The sequence below is a fragment of the Carettochelys insculpta genome, chromosome 12, assembly GCF_033958435.1.
Source record: "Carettochelys insculpta isolate YL-2023 chromosome 12, ASM3395843v1, whole genome shotgun sequence".
In the NCBI taxonomy this organism is placed as follows: Eukaryota; Metazoa; Chordata; order Testudines; family Carettochelyidae; genus Carettochelys; species Carettochelys insculpta.
Genome location: NC_134148.1, coordinates 3,190,975 through 3,205,503, shown reverse-complemented (window position 1 = coordinate 3,205,503; position 14,529 = coordinate 3,190,975). Strand labels below are relative to the sequence as shown.

The following is a 14,529-nucleotide window of genomic DNA, read 5'->3' as shown; positions in this document are numbered from 1 at the left end:
ATAGTATTATGACTACTGCCTGTCTCTTCAGCTACTATGCACCAGGTTCTTGTGACCTCCTGGACTCGCACCAAGCAGCTAATGTGTGCACAATACTGTTTGGAGGATATTAAAGAGAGTAGAAAAGCTGAGCATTGCTAGTTAGCACTTTCCTTAATCACAGCATCTGCCCATATGCCTTCTGTGGACTAGCAGACTTCCTAGGAAATGGCCCCAGTTCAACATGATTCTCCTGCTTTGATACCCAAACCCACCTATCCCCATTGAAGTAGCTCCAGCCCCCCTGGGCTAAACTACTTGCCCCAGGCAGTGCAAAGTGACCTTTGGCACAGCCTGTTGATGGATGGGTGTGTGCATCCAGGCTAAATTTTACTGAGTGGCAACATGACCTGGTAGAGGGGATCAGGGGCCCAGTCCCAGCCTGAGCAGTGCTGTGACCTTGTGCCCTTGTTGGGTCACAATGAGTGGGAGGGTGGGATGGGGGGGAAGCTGAGCCTGTCAACTCACCAGGACAGCCGTGCAGGAGCTGTTGCTGTGGGGTGAGCAGGGAGGTAGCTTTTGTGTCTGTTCCCCTCCTCCCTCAGGCGTGTGGATAAGATCCATCCCACAGTAACTGCTTGAAACGTGGCATGGTGTGGGGTAACGCACAGGGCTGTCCTCTCAGCTACAGAAACCTAGGACATCAGAACTATTTCATCCAGGACAGCTACCCTGGCCAAGAGGCCATCCTGTGAAGACCTGGATGGGAGAAGCCTCACCTCTCAGGCCCTATTTTCTGAACCTTCCTCCCTGGGAGGTTGCTGAGTAACTGCCATTCTCTCTGACCCCCCAGCAATCCAGGCATCTCGCTGAACTGTGCCAGTCTGCTACAGCATCGCAAACTCTTCCGGTGCCTGCCTTCACCTGCCTCGACCAATATCTGCCCCTGGGGACCTGCCTGCCCCTCTTGCAGAACGTCCCCCGTGCCATTTTCCTGGGCCACTGTCCAGTAAGCCCCTCTTTGGTCAAAGCCGGTGCCGTGACAGCTGCCTCGCAAATCCTCCAACATCACCTTCGGCCATCCGTCAGACACATGGGCCTAGTCCATACCTCGCTGAGGGCCATGCTCTGAGGGTAAAACTCCCTAGTGTTGCTGGGCTTAGTCCCTGGGATTTGCTTAGGCCAGTCACCTTGGGCTAAATCACCACAGCCATACGCTGGACGCATGAACATCCATTACCTTGCTGAGGTGTGGGGCAGTGTGTGTTCAGTATATCTGGGGGCAAGCAGAGGGTGTCTCCTGTGAAATAGCTGGATGTGGGGTTAGGCTGAGAACCTGAGGTATCCATAGATGTGGGTAACAGGGTCCCCCCCTAATTTTTTTCCATTCAGGTGCAGAATAAATTGTGTTATGTGCACCGAGGCATGAATGGATGTGCACCACCAGTAGAAAGAGAAGCTGCTGGCTACAGTCACTCTGCTAGTCAGCTGGGCAGTGCCTGGCTCTCTCCTGAGTGGCTGCCCAAGCGCTCAGCTTAGAGGGAACACTGGTGATGGGTGTCACCGAAGTACGTGGAGCTTGTTGTCAGCTGAGCTGCTGACTTCAGGCTGCCAGAGTCTTCCTCCAGCCTTTAGGCCCTTCTCCCCATCCCTGTACCTCTCCATCTCAGGTGGCCTGAGTTTACCTTTCCTTTCATTCTGGGACCACAGAGCCAGGTTGCAGGCTGCTGGCAGACTGAGGGTCTGCTCAAGCTGGCTGCATAGTATGGGGCCTGCAGCTGGCTGGAGGGGCAGGCCCTGGTGTGCTGGAGGAAGAGGCAGCTACTCCAGAGGACCAGCATGAGAAGAAGGCAAGGATGGCTGTGGGGGTAACCCCTGAGCTTACCCATGGCCAGGGAAAAAGGAGCAGTGAGGGGGAAGCACCTGTAAGGGGCTGTGAACCATGGAGAAGGAGCAGCCAAGGGTGATTTCTCCTTGTGACTCTTCACTGAGCCTGGTCTGGTACGATGATGTGGCCACTGGGGCAGCCAATGCTGTGTTTGGGGGCGGGTGCAGGTTTAGTTATACACCCTCACACTAAGGCCCCTCTGATCAGGAGACGTTTGGCATAGCTTCGTTCACCTTCTACGTGGGTTACCCAGGCCAAGATCAGTGCCCTTGGCTAGGAAGGGGAATCTCACTCCAGCCACGTCCCTTCGGCCAAGGTGGTCTTTGCTTGGTAGTTGATCTAAGACGTTTCTTTCCAGCACAATGTCGTCTTCCTCCAGCACAAACGTTGCCTCTTCCTCTTCCTCTTCCTCGTCCAATTCTGTAAGTGTCAATGAAAGTAAAATCAACCTCTTAGTCAGCACCAGTTCCTCTGACCTGCCCTTGGGGCCACAAGCAGAAGATTTCACCAAGGAGCTGTCTTGCCCGCTGTGCCTGGAGTGGTTTAAAGGGCCAGTAATTTTGCCTTGTGGCCACAACTTCTGCAGATCTTGTATTGAGGAAATCTGGGGCAAGATGGAGGTCTGCTTGTGCCCAGAGTGCAAAGCAGAGTCCCCGGACAGACAGCACATAAAGAACACTGTGCTGGGAAAGCTGGTGGAAAAAATCAAGGGCTTTCACGTGGGGAAATACCAGCAGACATGCAGCAAGCACGGCAAACCTCTCAAGCTGTTCTGGAAGACGGATGGCAAGCTGGCCTGCTTTCTTTGCAGAGATGCGCAGAAGCCTGAAGACCAAAGCTCTCAATTCCTCTTCCTGCCAGATGCTGTGCAGCTCTATGTGGTAAGGCTCAGTCAAAGGCAGGTTTGAAATGTTCTCTGCTATTTTAGCACATTTGACGGAGAAACTTTTCCGCTGAAGAGAAAGTGGGACACTTGATAAGCAGTGTTGCAACTCATCATATGTTGTAAGTCTTGCTCTGTTAAGTTGTGTCTACACTGCAAAGTTTTGTCGACAGAAGAGGACTTCTATTGACAACGCTAGGGAGAGTCCACATTACAAATGTGTTCTGTCTAGACACTGTTGACAGAACACAACCTTCTTCCCAGCAGACCTATGTCTTGAAAGTTGGAGGCGTAGCACCTCTGTAGACTGAAAAATTGCATAGATGCTTTGGGGGGGCCTCTGTCGACAGAGAGGACTTCTGGTTCCCCTGGCAGCCCTGTTTGCAGAGCTCCTGGTTGGCTGTTCTGTTGACAGAAGGCTTGGCAGTCTGGCAGAGGGCATTGACGGGGGAGCCCCTATGAGGTGTGGACGTGGTCTGTAGACAGAGGTTCTGTTGGCAGAACTCTGTCAGCAGTGACTTTTGCAGACAGAACTTTGTAGTGTAGACCCAGCTTTGAAGTCCTGGCTCCTGGACTGTTGTGATTATGAAAGTCTCTCAGCTTTCATTCCAAAGTACAGGTGGAATCTCTCTAATCTGGGACTCTGATCCAGCAACATCCGTTATCTGGCTTGATTTTTTGTTAGCGAGATGACCACTTATCATGGTTGTGGCCAAGTTTCCTGTGGTCCCATAAAGTTTGTTTCTATCCACCAGGCCTGACTTTCAGTGTTCTGGGCTGTTATTGAGCTCTAATTTACCCCAAATGTCTTGTAAGAGCCAGTAAGCTGTGGAAGTGCTGGTAATGTGGTGGAAAATATTGACCACCCAGGCTCTGGCAAATACTCTGGTTCAGCACCAGTCAGGTCCCAGGGTGCCAGATGAGAGAGGTTCAACCTGTAATAACTTCAACTTCAGCTGCTTCAACCTGGAATAACAACTGCAGGGTTGTGAAGAAACACTTGAAAACATGACCTAGCTCCAAAAATTCAGGAAGTGAATATAACAAATCCTACACATATGATTTTTTCGAACACCCATCAAACCCTAACCAGGGGCAGGCCTATTCAGGAAGGCCTGAGCTTTAAATACTATGTTTCTCCATGACCAAAGGTGAAGCAGCTACTAGGGGAGTTTTTCCAGGGACTTGAGAGGTGAAGATTGACGGGGGCTAGATACACTGATGCTTAATGTTCTTTAAACTGAAACCAAAACCACTTGTTTGAAAAAAACAAACAAACCCACAAAGAAAGGAGTGAGCTCTAGGCATACAGAGGGAATGCAGGCAGAAGCCCAGCAAGAGGGTGGGATCTATCCCCAGGGGAGCGGACGGATGGCCACGCTAGGGCTCTGGGTGAGTTGTGCATATGGGTGAGGGTTGTTCCATGCTCCCAGAAGGGGCAGGGCCAAAGGTAGAAGGGGCAGGAATGAGGGCAGCTGGCTCTCAGCACGGCCCAGACCGCAATAACCCACTCCAGCTCTACCTACCTAGGCAGTCCTAAGAGCCTCGTGGGGTGCACTGTGGTGGCATTTTGGCAGTGATTGAAAGAGTTCAGGGCCAGTGTTCCCTATCCAGGGGTGTAATAAATTTTATTATGTGCAGACGTACACCACCAATAGAAATGCATGCCGTGGGCACTCCAGTAACCAGCTGGGCGGCCACCCAAGGGCCTGGCTTGCAGGGACTATCACTCCAGGCACTGCAGCAGTGACAGGAGCTCCAGGCCCCTTTAAATTGCTGGGGTCTGGGGCAATTGCCCTCTTCCCCCTCCCCTGTCAGCAAGCACAGCTATTCAGGCTATTCTTGCATCCAGTGTCGCGTGTATGGGCAGGTAGCATGTGTGCGCATTTAGTGCAAAGAGCTTCTGGCCCACAGAGTCTGCGCAGGGGCTTTGGAGACCAGGGCGACTGAACTGGAGGCATTAAGGGAGGCAGAGAGGAACACTGATGTGACTTTCTGGGACACTGTAGAACTGTTCCACCTCTGGTTAGACGGCCCTTGTGCTGTTGAGGAGGGTGAAAGTCTCAGGGAAGGAGAACATAGACAGTCTCCTGCAAATGTCAAAGAAAAATATAGATAATAGTATTATACATTCAAATTTGTTAAAATATTAACAGTCTCTTTTTTAATCTCTGAATCAAGAGACTATAGGAACAGACAGGAAGTATCTGTTTAGCCGGTTATCAGCTAACAAGACAAGGCTGCATTTCACAGCCTGGTTTGTCTAACATGGACTGGCCCTATTTATCACTTACACACTTTTTAATATGTCTCTAAAGGCAGAATTTGAACATGTAGCCTACTAATTGCTTAACAGTTGCTGGCTCAGTGTCACCGAAGGATGCGAAGTTGTTCTATCAATATATTCACAGTAAAAGCAAAGTGATCTGAGAGAGCTCCTGGCTGAGGCAGTGGATTTGTGTTTCATTATTGAAGCTTGCGAGAACGCATGCTGCTGGTTTCAAATGAAAAAGGGGCATGCGGCACTGAGCCACAAGAACAGTCTCTTGTCTTCGCAGAAGGTAGCCTGGGTGTGGAGGGCTGCAACAGCTGTCCCAGAAACACCCTGCTCGAAAGAAGGCACAAAATGCGATCGGCGCTGGGCAATGTGGTCATGGGCGAGTGTCTTAACATTCTCTCTTCCCCACAAGAATTCCACATCACAGCAGCACTCCTACCCGCAGGGAGGCGGTGGACAGCCGTCACCTAAACCTCTGAGCTATTTCCCTGCACTTTCCATAGACTGCAAAGTGCCTCTGGTGCCCGTAATCCCAACGGACAGACAACGTATCAACTGGAAAAGTGCAGGAGAAAAATTAGCTCTGATGAGGTCCAACTTCCAAACCTCCACACGACTTCAGCTAGTGTAAATAACTACGTATGTCAAAGCGTACTGCCCATTTGTCACACCAACAGGAGAAGCTGATCTCCCTCAGAACTCAGCTGGAGACCACCGTGCAGGAACTAACGACCCTGAGGAATGCTCAACAAGAGAAGATCTCCTCTCAAAAAGTGAGTAGCGGTTATGGGAAAGGACCTGATCCTAATGCGCTTCACATGGTGAGACCAGAACTCACAGGTTTCTTACTGGAGCAAAGAGTCATGACTTAGCTTACAACTAAGAACAAATCGATGTGCAGTCAATACGCAGTTGTATATATTAAGCATCTCGATGCATGTTGAAATATGCCTGGATTAAAAAAAAAACCAGCAAGCCAACTTCCTTTGCTGCATGGGCATGCCAAAAAAGCACCTGGAAAGAACTTTGCTCAGTATCTCCCTCAGCAGCCCACCTCCAGAAGCCAATATGCATTTTGGGCATCAGGGAAGGGACCTTTAGCCTCACGAAAATTCCAAAGGTCTGGTCTGGAGAAGGCTAACAGCTGAATGTTGGGGTCTGGTCCAAACCAAACCTCCGTGTTTCTCCATCACTGCTGAAGGCCTCACATCTGACAATGCACCCAAGGCGTCCTCTATCACCTATGCTTAACGGTTGCTTGCTAGTACTGATATATTCATTTCTTAGTAAGGGAGCTAAATGGGAATAGAGTTTGGATCATTAGCTTCTTGAATGTGCAAAGGAATGGACCCATCAGGTCTAATGAGGAAAGATCAGTTTATTTCTAGCGCTGTGCAAAGGGTGTGCCATCAGGTCTAGAGCTGGATACAGAATGTTTTTCCTGATCCACAAATATTTTCAAGATGATAGAAATGTTTCCCATTCCAGAGCAGGGTGAAGTCAGGACACCTCGGTGTAAGATCACGATCACTCAGGACACTTGCCTGAGATGTGGGAGACTTGGATGCTTGTCCATTACAAGGTCTCTCATGTAAGTGCCCTAATCACCAGGCTGTTGGCTAGCCTGGCTGGAGTTCACCACTGTGAAGCAGATTCTAAAATCCTCTAAACTGGTGTAAAAGGTTCACATGATACAGTGGCAGTTATAAGATATGAAACAAGTGATTTGTCATTTGGGCTTTATGAGCTGGTATCAGTTAGTTACCCAATGCTGGTGAGTACCAGATACTTGCCCTGTTTAACAAACTGTATACGTCTTTCAGGAGAACAAATTTCATCTTCAGCACCACATCTCCTTGGAGTTTCTGAAGCTCCACCAGTTCCTTCACGGAAGGGAGAAAAGATTAATGAATGAGCTGCATGAGGAGGGAAAAACCCTCCTCCAAGAAATGGAGGCGAATTTCAACCAGCTCCAGGAAAAGTGGCAACAAGCCAAAGAGATGGCGTTACGCATTCAGTCCCGGCTCTACCAGCACAGTTCTATCAACTTCCTTACCGTGAGAATGCGGGGAAAGTGAAATTTTATCTGCAGAGTACATGGGAGGGAAAACTGGAGAAGGGTGATCCAAGTCCCCACCGTAGTTTTTTTTTCTTTAACCTTTTGATATCCCCAATGAGACGCTGTAAAATATTCCTTTAGAAACATGGGTCAGCTAATGCCTGAGTTTTATTATAAAGGAAACTTGCATGGAAATAGGCTGATTGCTTTTGTTGAGCATTCAGCTATCCTGCGGAGTCCTCACCAGAAAGCCTGATCCTCTGGGATATTCCCACTCTCAGGCATTACAGCCCATGGATTGTGTTTGGGTTGGGGAATAAGTTGTAGGAGCAGAAGAAAAGGTGGGGTTCTGATTCACTTGTCCTTGGTAATAAAAACTGAGACATTCAAGGGAACTGAAGTGTGCCTGTGAAGTGGACTTCCCTTGGGATTTGGGTGCCAAACTCCTTTGAAAGTCCCAGCTCCGGTAGGGTAGCGTCATATTCTCCTTTGGGAGTTCAAAAAGCTTCTCAGGTTCCTGTCCACTACCACACACTGGGATTCTGAATGCTATTAACACATGCGGGAGGGCGGGGGGGGAGCTGACAGTTTCCACGGGGCCCCAGGCGAGGTGTGTGTGGGGCCCTGGCAGGGCCTCAGGCAGAAGGGGGGAGCCAGCGGCATCCAGTTCTCAAGGCTGCTCAGAGCGTGGTACAGGCTCCCCAGGCAGCCCTCAGAGCCATATGGAGTGATGGGGCACACAGAACAGCGCTCCAGCAGCAATTTCAAGTGCCCAGGGACCTGATCCTACTGCAGTAGCAGTGGCTGGGAGCCCCAAGTCCAGGCCCCAGGGCAACTGCCCCCCCCCATTCCCTCCCGATCAGTGGGGCTGATATGTGCCACACTGTTCACTGTGCTTTGCCATCTGCCCTTCATATGAATTGCAAGGACCTTCCATCCACATGCCTTTGAATAGTCTCTGGGACCCCCTTCCAGGCATTTGTTATTCCTGGTGACCTAACCTGTGGGTGTTTCTCAGACTCACAATGTGTGTCAGTTACAGACACGTAGCAAAATTTCGTAACTCCACACTCCGTGTCACACACATTAGGACAGGGCAAGACAATTGTGTGACACATTGCACAGTTACTAACTGGCTGTTCTTCCCTTCCTCTTCTTTCCTTTGACAGGGCATAAAAACCTTCATGGAACAGTAAGTACACGTTTATAGAATTCTCCAGTCTAGCTGAGAGCTGGGCAGCCATCATAACAAATCACGGAGCTGACAAACTTTGCTGCTTTCCGTTTGCAACCCCGTTTATGAACTAGCTGTGGAATTCTGAAATTGAGCAGTTCACGTGGTAACAGAGAGGGAGCCGTGCTAGCCTATATGCTATCAAAACAAAAAGGCAGGCCAGTAGCGCTTTAAAGACTAACAAAATAATAGATGAGGTGGTGAGCTAATTTTAGCAGTTCACAGTTATCCACAAACGATTGCTGGTTTGCGGAGTGTGCGTGCATAGCATGTGACCATTCAGAAAGCGGAGTTTGTGCTGGGACGGGTTTGGTGCCACACACAAGTCACATGGTATTGTTCCTGTTCTCAAACTGGATGATTTGTGCTAGCTTTTCTCACGCTGGTGTACGTGCACCCTTGAGGGTACACCGAGATCTTCCCAGGGTTCATCAACTCATCTAGATGTGGGCCTAGCTTTACAACAGGCTACATAAAAAGCACTAGTAAAGGCAGTACAGTCTAAAAGTTCATTCAGACAATGACGTGTTTTGTGTGTTGTCGAGGCCTAACACTGAAACGTAATGATTTATGCTATTAATCAACACAAGAGTGGGGGTGAAATTCTACTTTCTATTGCTATTAAATGGTTTCAGCACCTGAAAATCTGTTTTGGTGACTATTCAGGTTTCAGATTTGCTTATTTGTGCCTGTCATGGTGTCTGGTATGGGTCACAGCTCAGAGGGCCAATTTCAGGTCAGACAGTCAAGGAACTGGGCAGACATCCCCTCTCTGGCAGTAAAGCCAATGATTAGCTATATACTAACCAGCAGCAAATGTGTGCTCCTGGGTCACTATACTAGCTTACCATGGAGCCACAAAGAATCTCCTCAGACACCCCTGCCTGTATTCCCACCCAAATGAACTAAATGTCTGCGATGAAAGATTACCAAGGCCAAAAATCACCATCGTTAGTGTCTTAACAGCCTTAAAGATCCAGTCACTCCTCTTCATTCCCCTGGCCAGGGATACTCGGGAGCTGACAGTGAAGTCAATTCTGAAGCCACTGTCTTTGGTAAGCTAGAGATTTATTCGGTGATGATCTTTCATGGGACAGACCCACTTCTTCAGATTTATTTGTTAGTCTTCAACGTGCTACATATCTGCTGCTTTGTTTTGTTGGGGTACAGATTAACATGGCTACCTCTCTGTTACCAGAGATTCATTAATTAACAAAAAGAAATTAGAGTTATTTAGAGGTTAAAGCAGGTAAAATACATTACTGGATTACAATTTGTAAGTCCAAAACAATAGCCCAGATGTTAAATCTGCTGGTTTTCTCTATGACTCTCTGGGTTACCCAAACAGCTTTTGGCAATCTCAGTTCTTTCATTCAAAATTTCCCCTTCAGAATTCACCAGTCCAGAGATGAGGTAGGAAAGAGCTGGTTTGTTCTCACTTTTTATATTTTGATTCTTTTCGCTGGAAAATATACTTGCTGTGTCATGGGGTCAGACAATTCCACCACACCTGTGCTTTGCAATCAGTCCTTTGTAGGCAAGGACTTTCTGCCCATGTCATCGGAGGTGTCTTTGGGATTTTACCCACAAAACTCATGTTTATAATTCCTTTGTTATTCCTGAACTGTCAGCCTCTGGGTCTTTCTCCCACTCACAAGGTCTTTGAGTTAAAAACATAGCAAAACTTTAGAACTCCGCACATAGTGTCGATACCCATGTTATAACAAGACACTACTCAGCAGATTATAACTTTTCCACTGATACTGCACACAGCTTATTTTGTACAAGATTTATCGCAATTTTGTAAGAGCGGTAACCATTAGACGCAGCATTGTTGTGTCAGTACGGCCTGTTTGCTAGAATAGTTGCAGAAAGGGGACATAAAAGGGCTTGACTCTGTAACATTTTACCAAAGACGGTGCAATATATTTGCAGTGTTAGTGGATTTGTAGTTCTCTGTATTTATGGATGCTGTAAACACAAACTAACAGGCAGTGTCTTGTGCAGCTTGGAGCAAAAAGCAGCCACCTTGTCATCAGGAGAACTCGTCTGCCGCGAACTGAGCCTGGGACAGTTCAAGGGTCCAATTCAGTACATTGTGTGGAAGGAAATGAAATCCATCCTTGCACCAGGTAATGAGGTAGTAGTAGTAGTAGTAGTAGGCATCCTTCAGTCTGCATAAACTATGGATCGCGCCCTTTAAAGTTTCAATTGAGGACTTCATTTACAGCGTCTATTGTGACTATGAAGACCCACACGAGAGTGACAGTCCTTGCTGCATCTCTTGCAGATGTGGTGGGTGTCTGGCAAGTCCTTATTGTGCTTTCTGTGCACTCGCTTCTCCTCTGCTAGCTGTCTGATCTTCATCTCGACCTTCTGAATGCCCTTGTGTAACCCCTGCCTCCATCTGCTGCGCTCGTCTGCTAGTTCTTCCCAGTTGTCCAGCTTGATGTCCACCTCTTTGAGGTCTCTCTTGCAGACATCTTTATATCGCAACTGGGGGCGTCCGGGAGGTCTTTTGCCAGAGGCTAGCTCGCCATACAGGATGTCTTTTGGAATCCTTCCATCATTCATCCTGTGGACGTGGCCAAGCCAGCGGAGCCGACGCTGCCTGAGGAGGGTGTGCATAGTTGGGATTCCAGCTTGCTCGAGGACGGCGGTGTTGGTCACTCTGTCCTTCCATGATATTCCAAGGATGCGCCTGAGGCAGCGCAAGTGGAAGACGTTCAGCCTCTTTTCCTGGTGGGCGTACAGGGTCCAAGTCTCGCTGCCATAAAGGAGGGTGCTGAGGATGCAGGCTCTGTAGACTTGCATTTTGGTGTGAGTGTACAGCTTGTTGTTATTCCGCACTCTCTTGCTGAGTCTGGACAGAGTTGTGGCCCCTTTTCCGATCCTCCTATTTAGCTCAGTGTCCAAGGACAGGGTGTCAGTGATGGTGGACCCGAGGTAAACGAACTCGTGACGACCTCTAACGTATAGTTGTCAATGCTGATTGATGGGGATTCAGCAACATCCTGACCGAGGTAACAACAACGCAAGGTAATGAGGTATTGCTTCATTATCCATTACAAAACATTTGACCCATTCCTGCTTTTTTTCAACCCTAGGTTTATTTTTCCTTTTGTGTTGCTCTTCCATTCTGATTTTCAAAACGATAATAAGTGATTATATGATGTTCCCGCTAGTTTCTGGTTTATTTCAATCTGTAGTTAACATGCTGATATGTCCGGAGTCCCACCGCTAGAGTGAAAGGTTTCAGTGTAAACAAAAGAACATTGTCGGCTACATAAAATTATGAAAATATTTCTAGTACTGTTAGATTTTGTAAAACTCAAGGGGTGATGGGAAGATACATACATTCATTCATGTGTGCGATCAAACACTAAGATGAGATTGTGATGGGTATGGTCACAGCGATCCCATTGAAACTGTCACCTGATAGGCTGAAATACTACTGAGCCTGCCTTCCCTGCCCTCTGGGGCATCCAACCACCCTGTCCTGATGAACCAGAAGCCCTGGTCTCTTCCAGTGATAGCACAGAGTTGGAGTCACAACCAGCTGTGGCGTAATATAGACACTGAGATCAGCACAGCTCAGGTAAGGCTCAGTCAGAGGGACTAGACACTGAGCACTCAGGTGCACAGCCCCAATGGGACCAGAACCCCCGATAAATCCACCTCACTCTGGATAAAGCATTATACAGAGCAAGCTCATAAATTGTTCACTTCCTTTATCAATGAAAGAGAGAGATACATAGATGTTGTCCACCTTACCCCCTGACCCCCGTAACGGTTATTTACATTGGGTTTGTTAATAAACAAAAGGGATTTTATTTGGTATAAAAAGTAGGATTTAAGTAGTTCTGGAGAGATCAAAGTAAGTTACTAAGCAAAATAAAACAAAACATATATGCAATTTCGTACTCCAACAATGGTTCTAATCATCTTTTCTCACAAGCTGAGAAGTTCCCAAATTGGACCTCATCCTGATGCCTGTTCAGTCTTAGCTGTTTCCAGCAATCATCTTGGGTGGTAAGCCAGGGTGACCTGGCATATGGCAGCAGCCCCTATTGTTTGGTTTCCTATCTTTATATCTCCTTTGCCAAAAAAGTAATTCGTCATGTTCAGTTTTAATATTTTCATGCTTCCAGTGGGAAAGTACAGCATCCAAAATGGGCTCCTATATCAGATGACCTGGCCACAGGTCTTAGCAGGACCACCCTTAGTCCAGGCTTTCAGGAAAAACAAGACTATTCACAGACCATTGTCCCGAGTACTGGGCCATTAAGCTCTTTGAGTACTACTAATGGTGCTCAGTATGTCCATATTGGTAATCAGGTATGCAGTTCATATTTCAAATGCAGGAATGATGCATCCATGCAAACTTTTTAAATGATACCTTATTAGGTGTATTTTGCATAAAGCATTTCCAGTTATGCAGTTATTCATATGTATATTTTCATAAATGTCACAGAGGGCACAACGGAAATGCCCAGGAAGGAATTTATAGTTTTGGGATTTGGATGGTCTCTCTTCCTTATATAAACTTTCCCCATCATTTTTCCCTGGCTTGGTTGCACCTATCTTGCCAGATCTTCTGGGAATGATTTGGTGGTGAGCCGTCTTGTACATGAAGTTCTGCTTGCTATGTCTGCCCTGCAGAGCTAATGTGGTCTGATTTTCCTGCTGGGTGATCAGAGGCCAAGCAAAAGGAGAACTTCTCAGTTCTGAAAGAGTTTGCACAGGATTCCCAGAGCCCTAGTTACTCTGTAGGAAGTCCCACGTTCAATGCTCTCTCTGATAACCATGATTTCTCTTTCTGCCAAGGCCTTTCCCTGGTGACTCTAGACCCAAAGACAGCACATCCAAACCTTGTTCTCTCTGAAGATCTGCGCTGTGTGAGGCATGAAGACACAAAACAGATGCTCCCAGATACCCCAGAGAGGTTTGATTCCAGTGTTGCGGTCTTGGGATCCAAAGGATTCACATCTGGGAAACAGTATTGGGAAGTGGAGGTAGAGAACAAGCCCAAATGGACTCTGGGGGTGGTCAAAGAGTCTATCAACCGGAAAGGGAACAACACCTTGTCACCCATGAATGGATACTGGCTTATAGGGCTCAGGAACAGGAATAAGCTGAAAGCTTTGGACACACCTGTGAGAGGTCTGACCCTGAGCACTAGCCTGTCAAAGATAGGCGTGCATCTGGACTACGAGGCAGGACAGGTGTCCTTTTATGATGCTAATAAGATGTCCCATATCTACACTTTCATGGACACTTTCACAGAAACAATTTACCCATACTTCTGTCCCTGCTTGAATGACTCCAATGAGAACAGTGAACCACTAAAAATCTTCTTCTTCAACGTGTAGGAGCAGATGCGCTGACGGCTCCCCCTGTCAAACAGGTTTCCTTAGACACCAGTGGGTATGAAACAAGGCTTATAGAATTAGTAAACTGACTTTTTAAAAGAAATGTGCTGACTATAGCAGTGGTGTGTCCTTTCCAACACACCGTGTCTCAGGAATGCTCCGTTTGTAGCACTGACTGACAGTTCTTAGGGTTCTTCAGCTTTAAAGGTAGGTAGTTGGCAGTGTGGGAGGTGGTAATTGGGTGAGTGGTGTGGAATTTCTGGTGGTGATTGGGTGAGCCATGTGGGATTTCTGCTGTGAATAAGTGCTGATTCAATCTCAACCTGTTCTGTTGATGGGAAATGCCCTTGTGGCCTGGCAAATACTCCCCACTTCACCAGTTCCACTAGCTGGGGCAGGAACCATTGATTTAGGATCCTGAAAGTGTGGAAAATGAGTTCATTAAGTCCAGCCAGGCCTGTGTAGGAAACCATTAGGGAACCAGATTGGAGAGAACAAATGGAGCTAGCTGTAGCGAAGGGCAGTATTTGGACTGGGTTGTTTTCAGGAGGTTGCATGAAGGCAGTGGAGTTAGGAGTTGGTTAAAGGAGCAGAGGATGAGGATGGTTTGCTTCACATGTTCTAAGTATTAAAAGGATCCTGCTCGGCAAGGAAAGGGTCAACATTTCCTTCTAAGTAAAACAAGCTCAACTGGCTACGACTGGGAGAGAAATGTGTGTTGGGACCCACTTCTTGAATAGAAAAGTTGTTCTTTTAAACCAAATTGTATTCTTACGGACCACAAACCAGCAGAGAACTTTGCAGAGAAACCTCTGCAGACAGATTTGTTGTCAAAT

At 47.5% G+C, this 14,529-nt stretch overlaps 1 protein-coding gene across 1 annotated transcript; it reads left to right on the top strand.

Annotated features, from left to right (window-relative positions):
- The first annotated feature begins 2,229 nt into the window (after positions 1-2,229).
- Positions 2,230-13,805, top strand: TRIM69 (tripartite motif containing 69). The gene is made up of 6 exons (XM_075006307.1): positions 2,230-2,748; positions 5,706-5,801; positions 6,852-7,085; positions 8,257-8,279; positions 10,329-10,453; positions 13,149-13,805. Exons 1-6 carry the CDS (start codon positions 2,230-2,232, stop codon positions 13,691-13,693), a joined length of 1,542 nt encoding a protein of 513 aa, XP_074862408.1. The 3' UTR covers positions 13,694-13,805.
- The last annotated feature ends 724 nt before the right edge of the window (positions 13,806-14,529 follow it).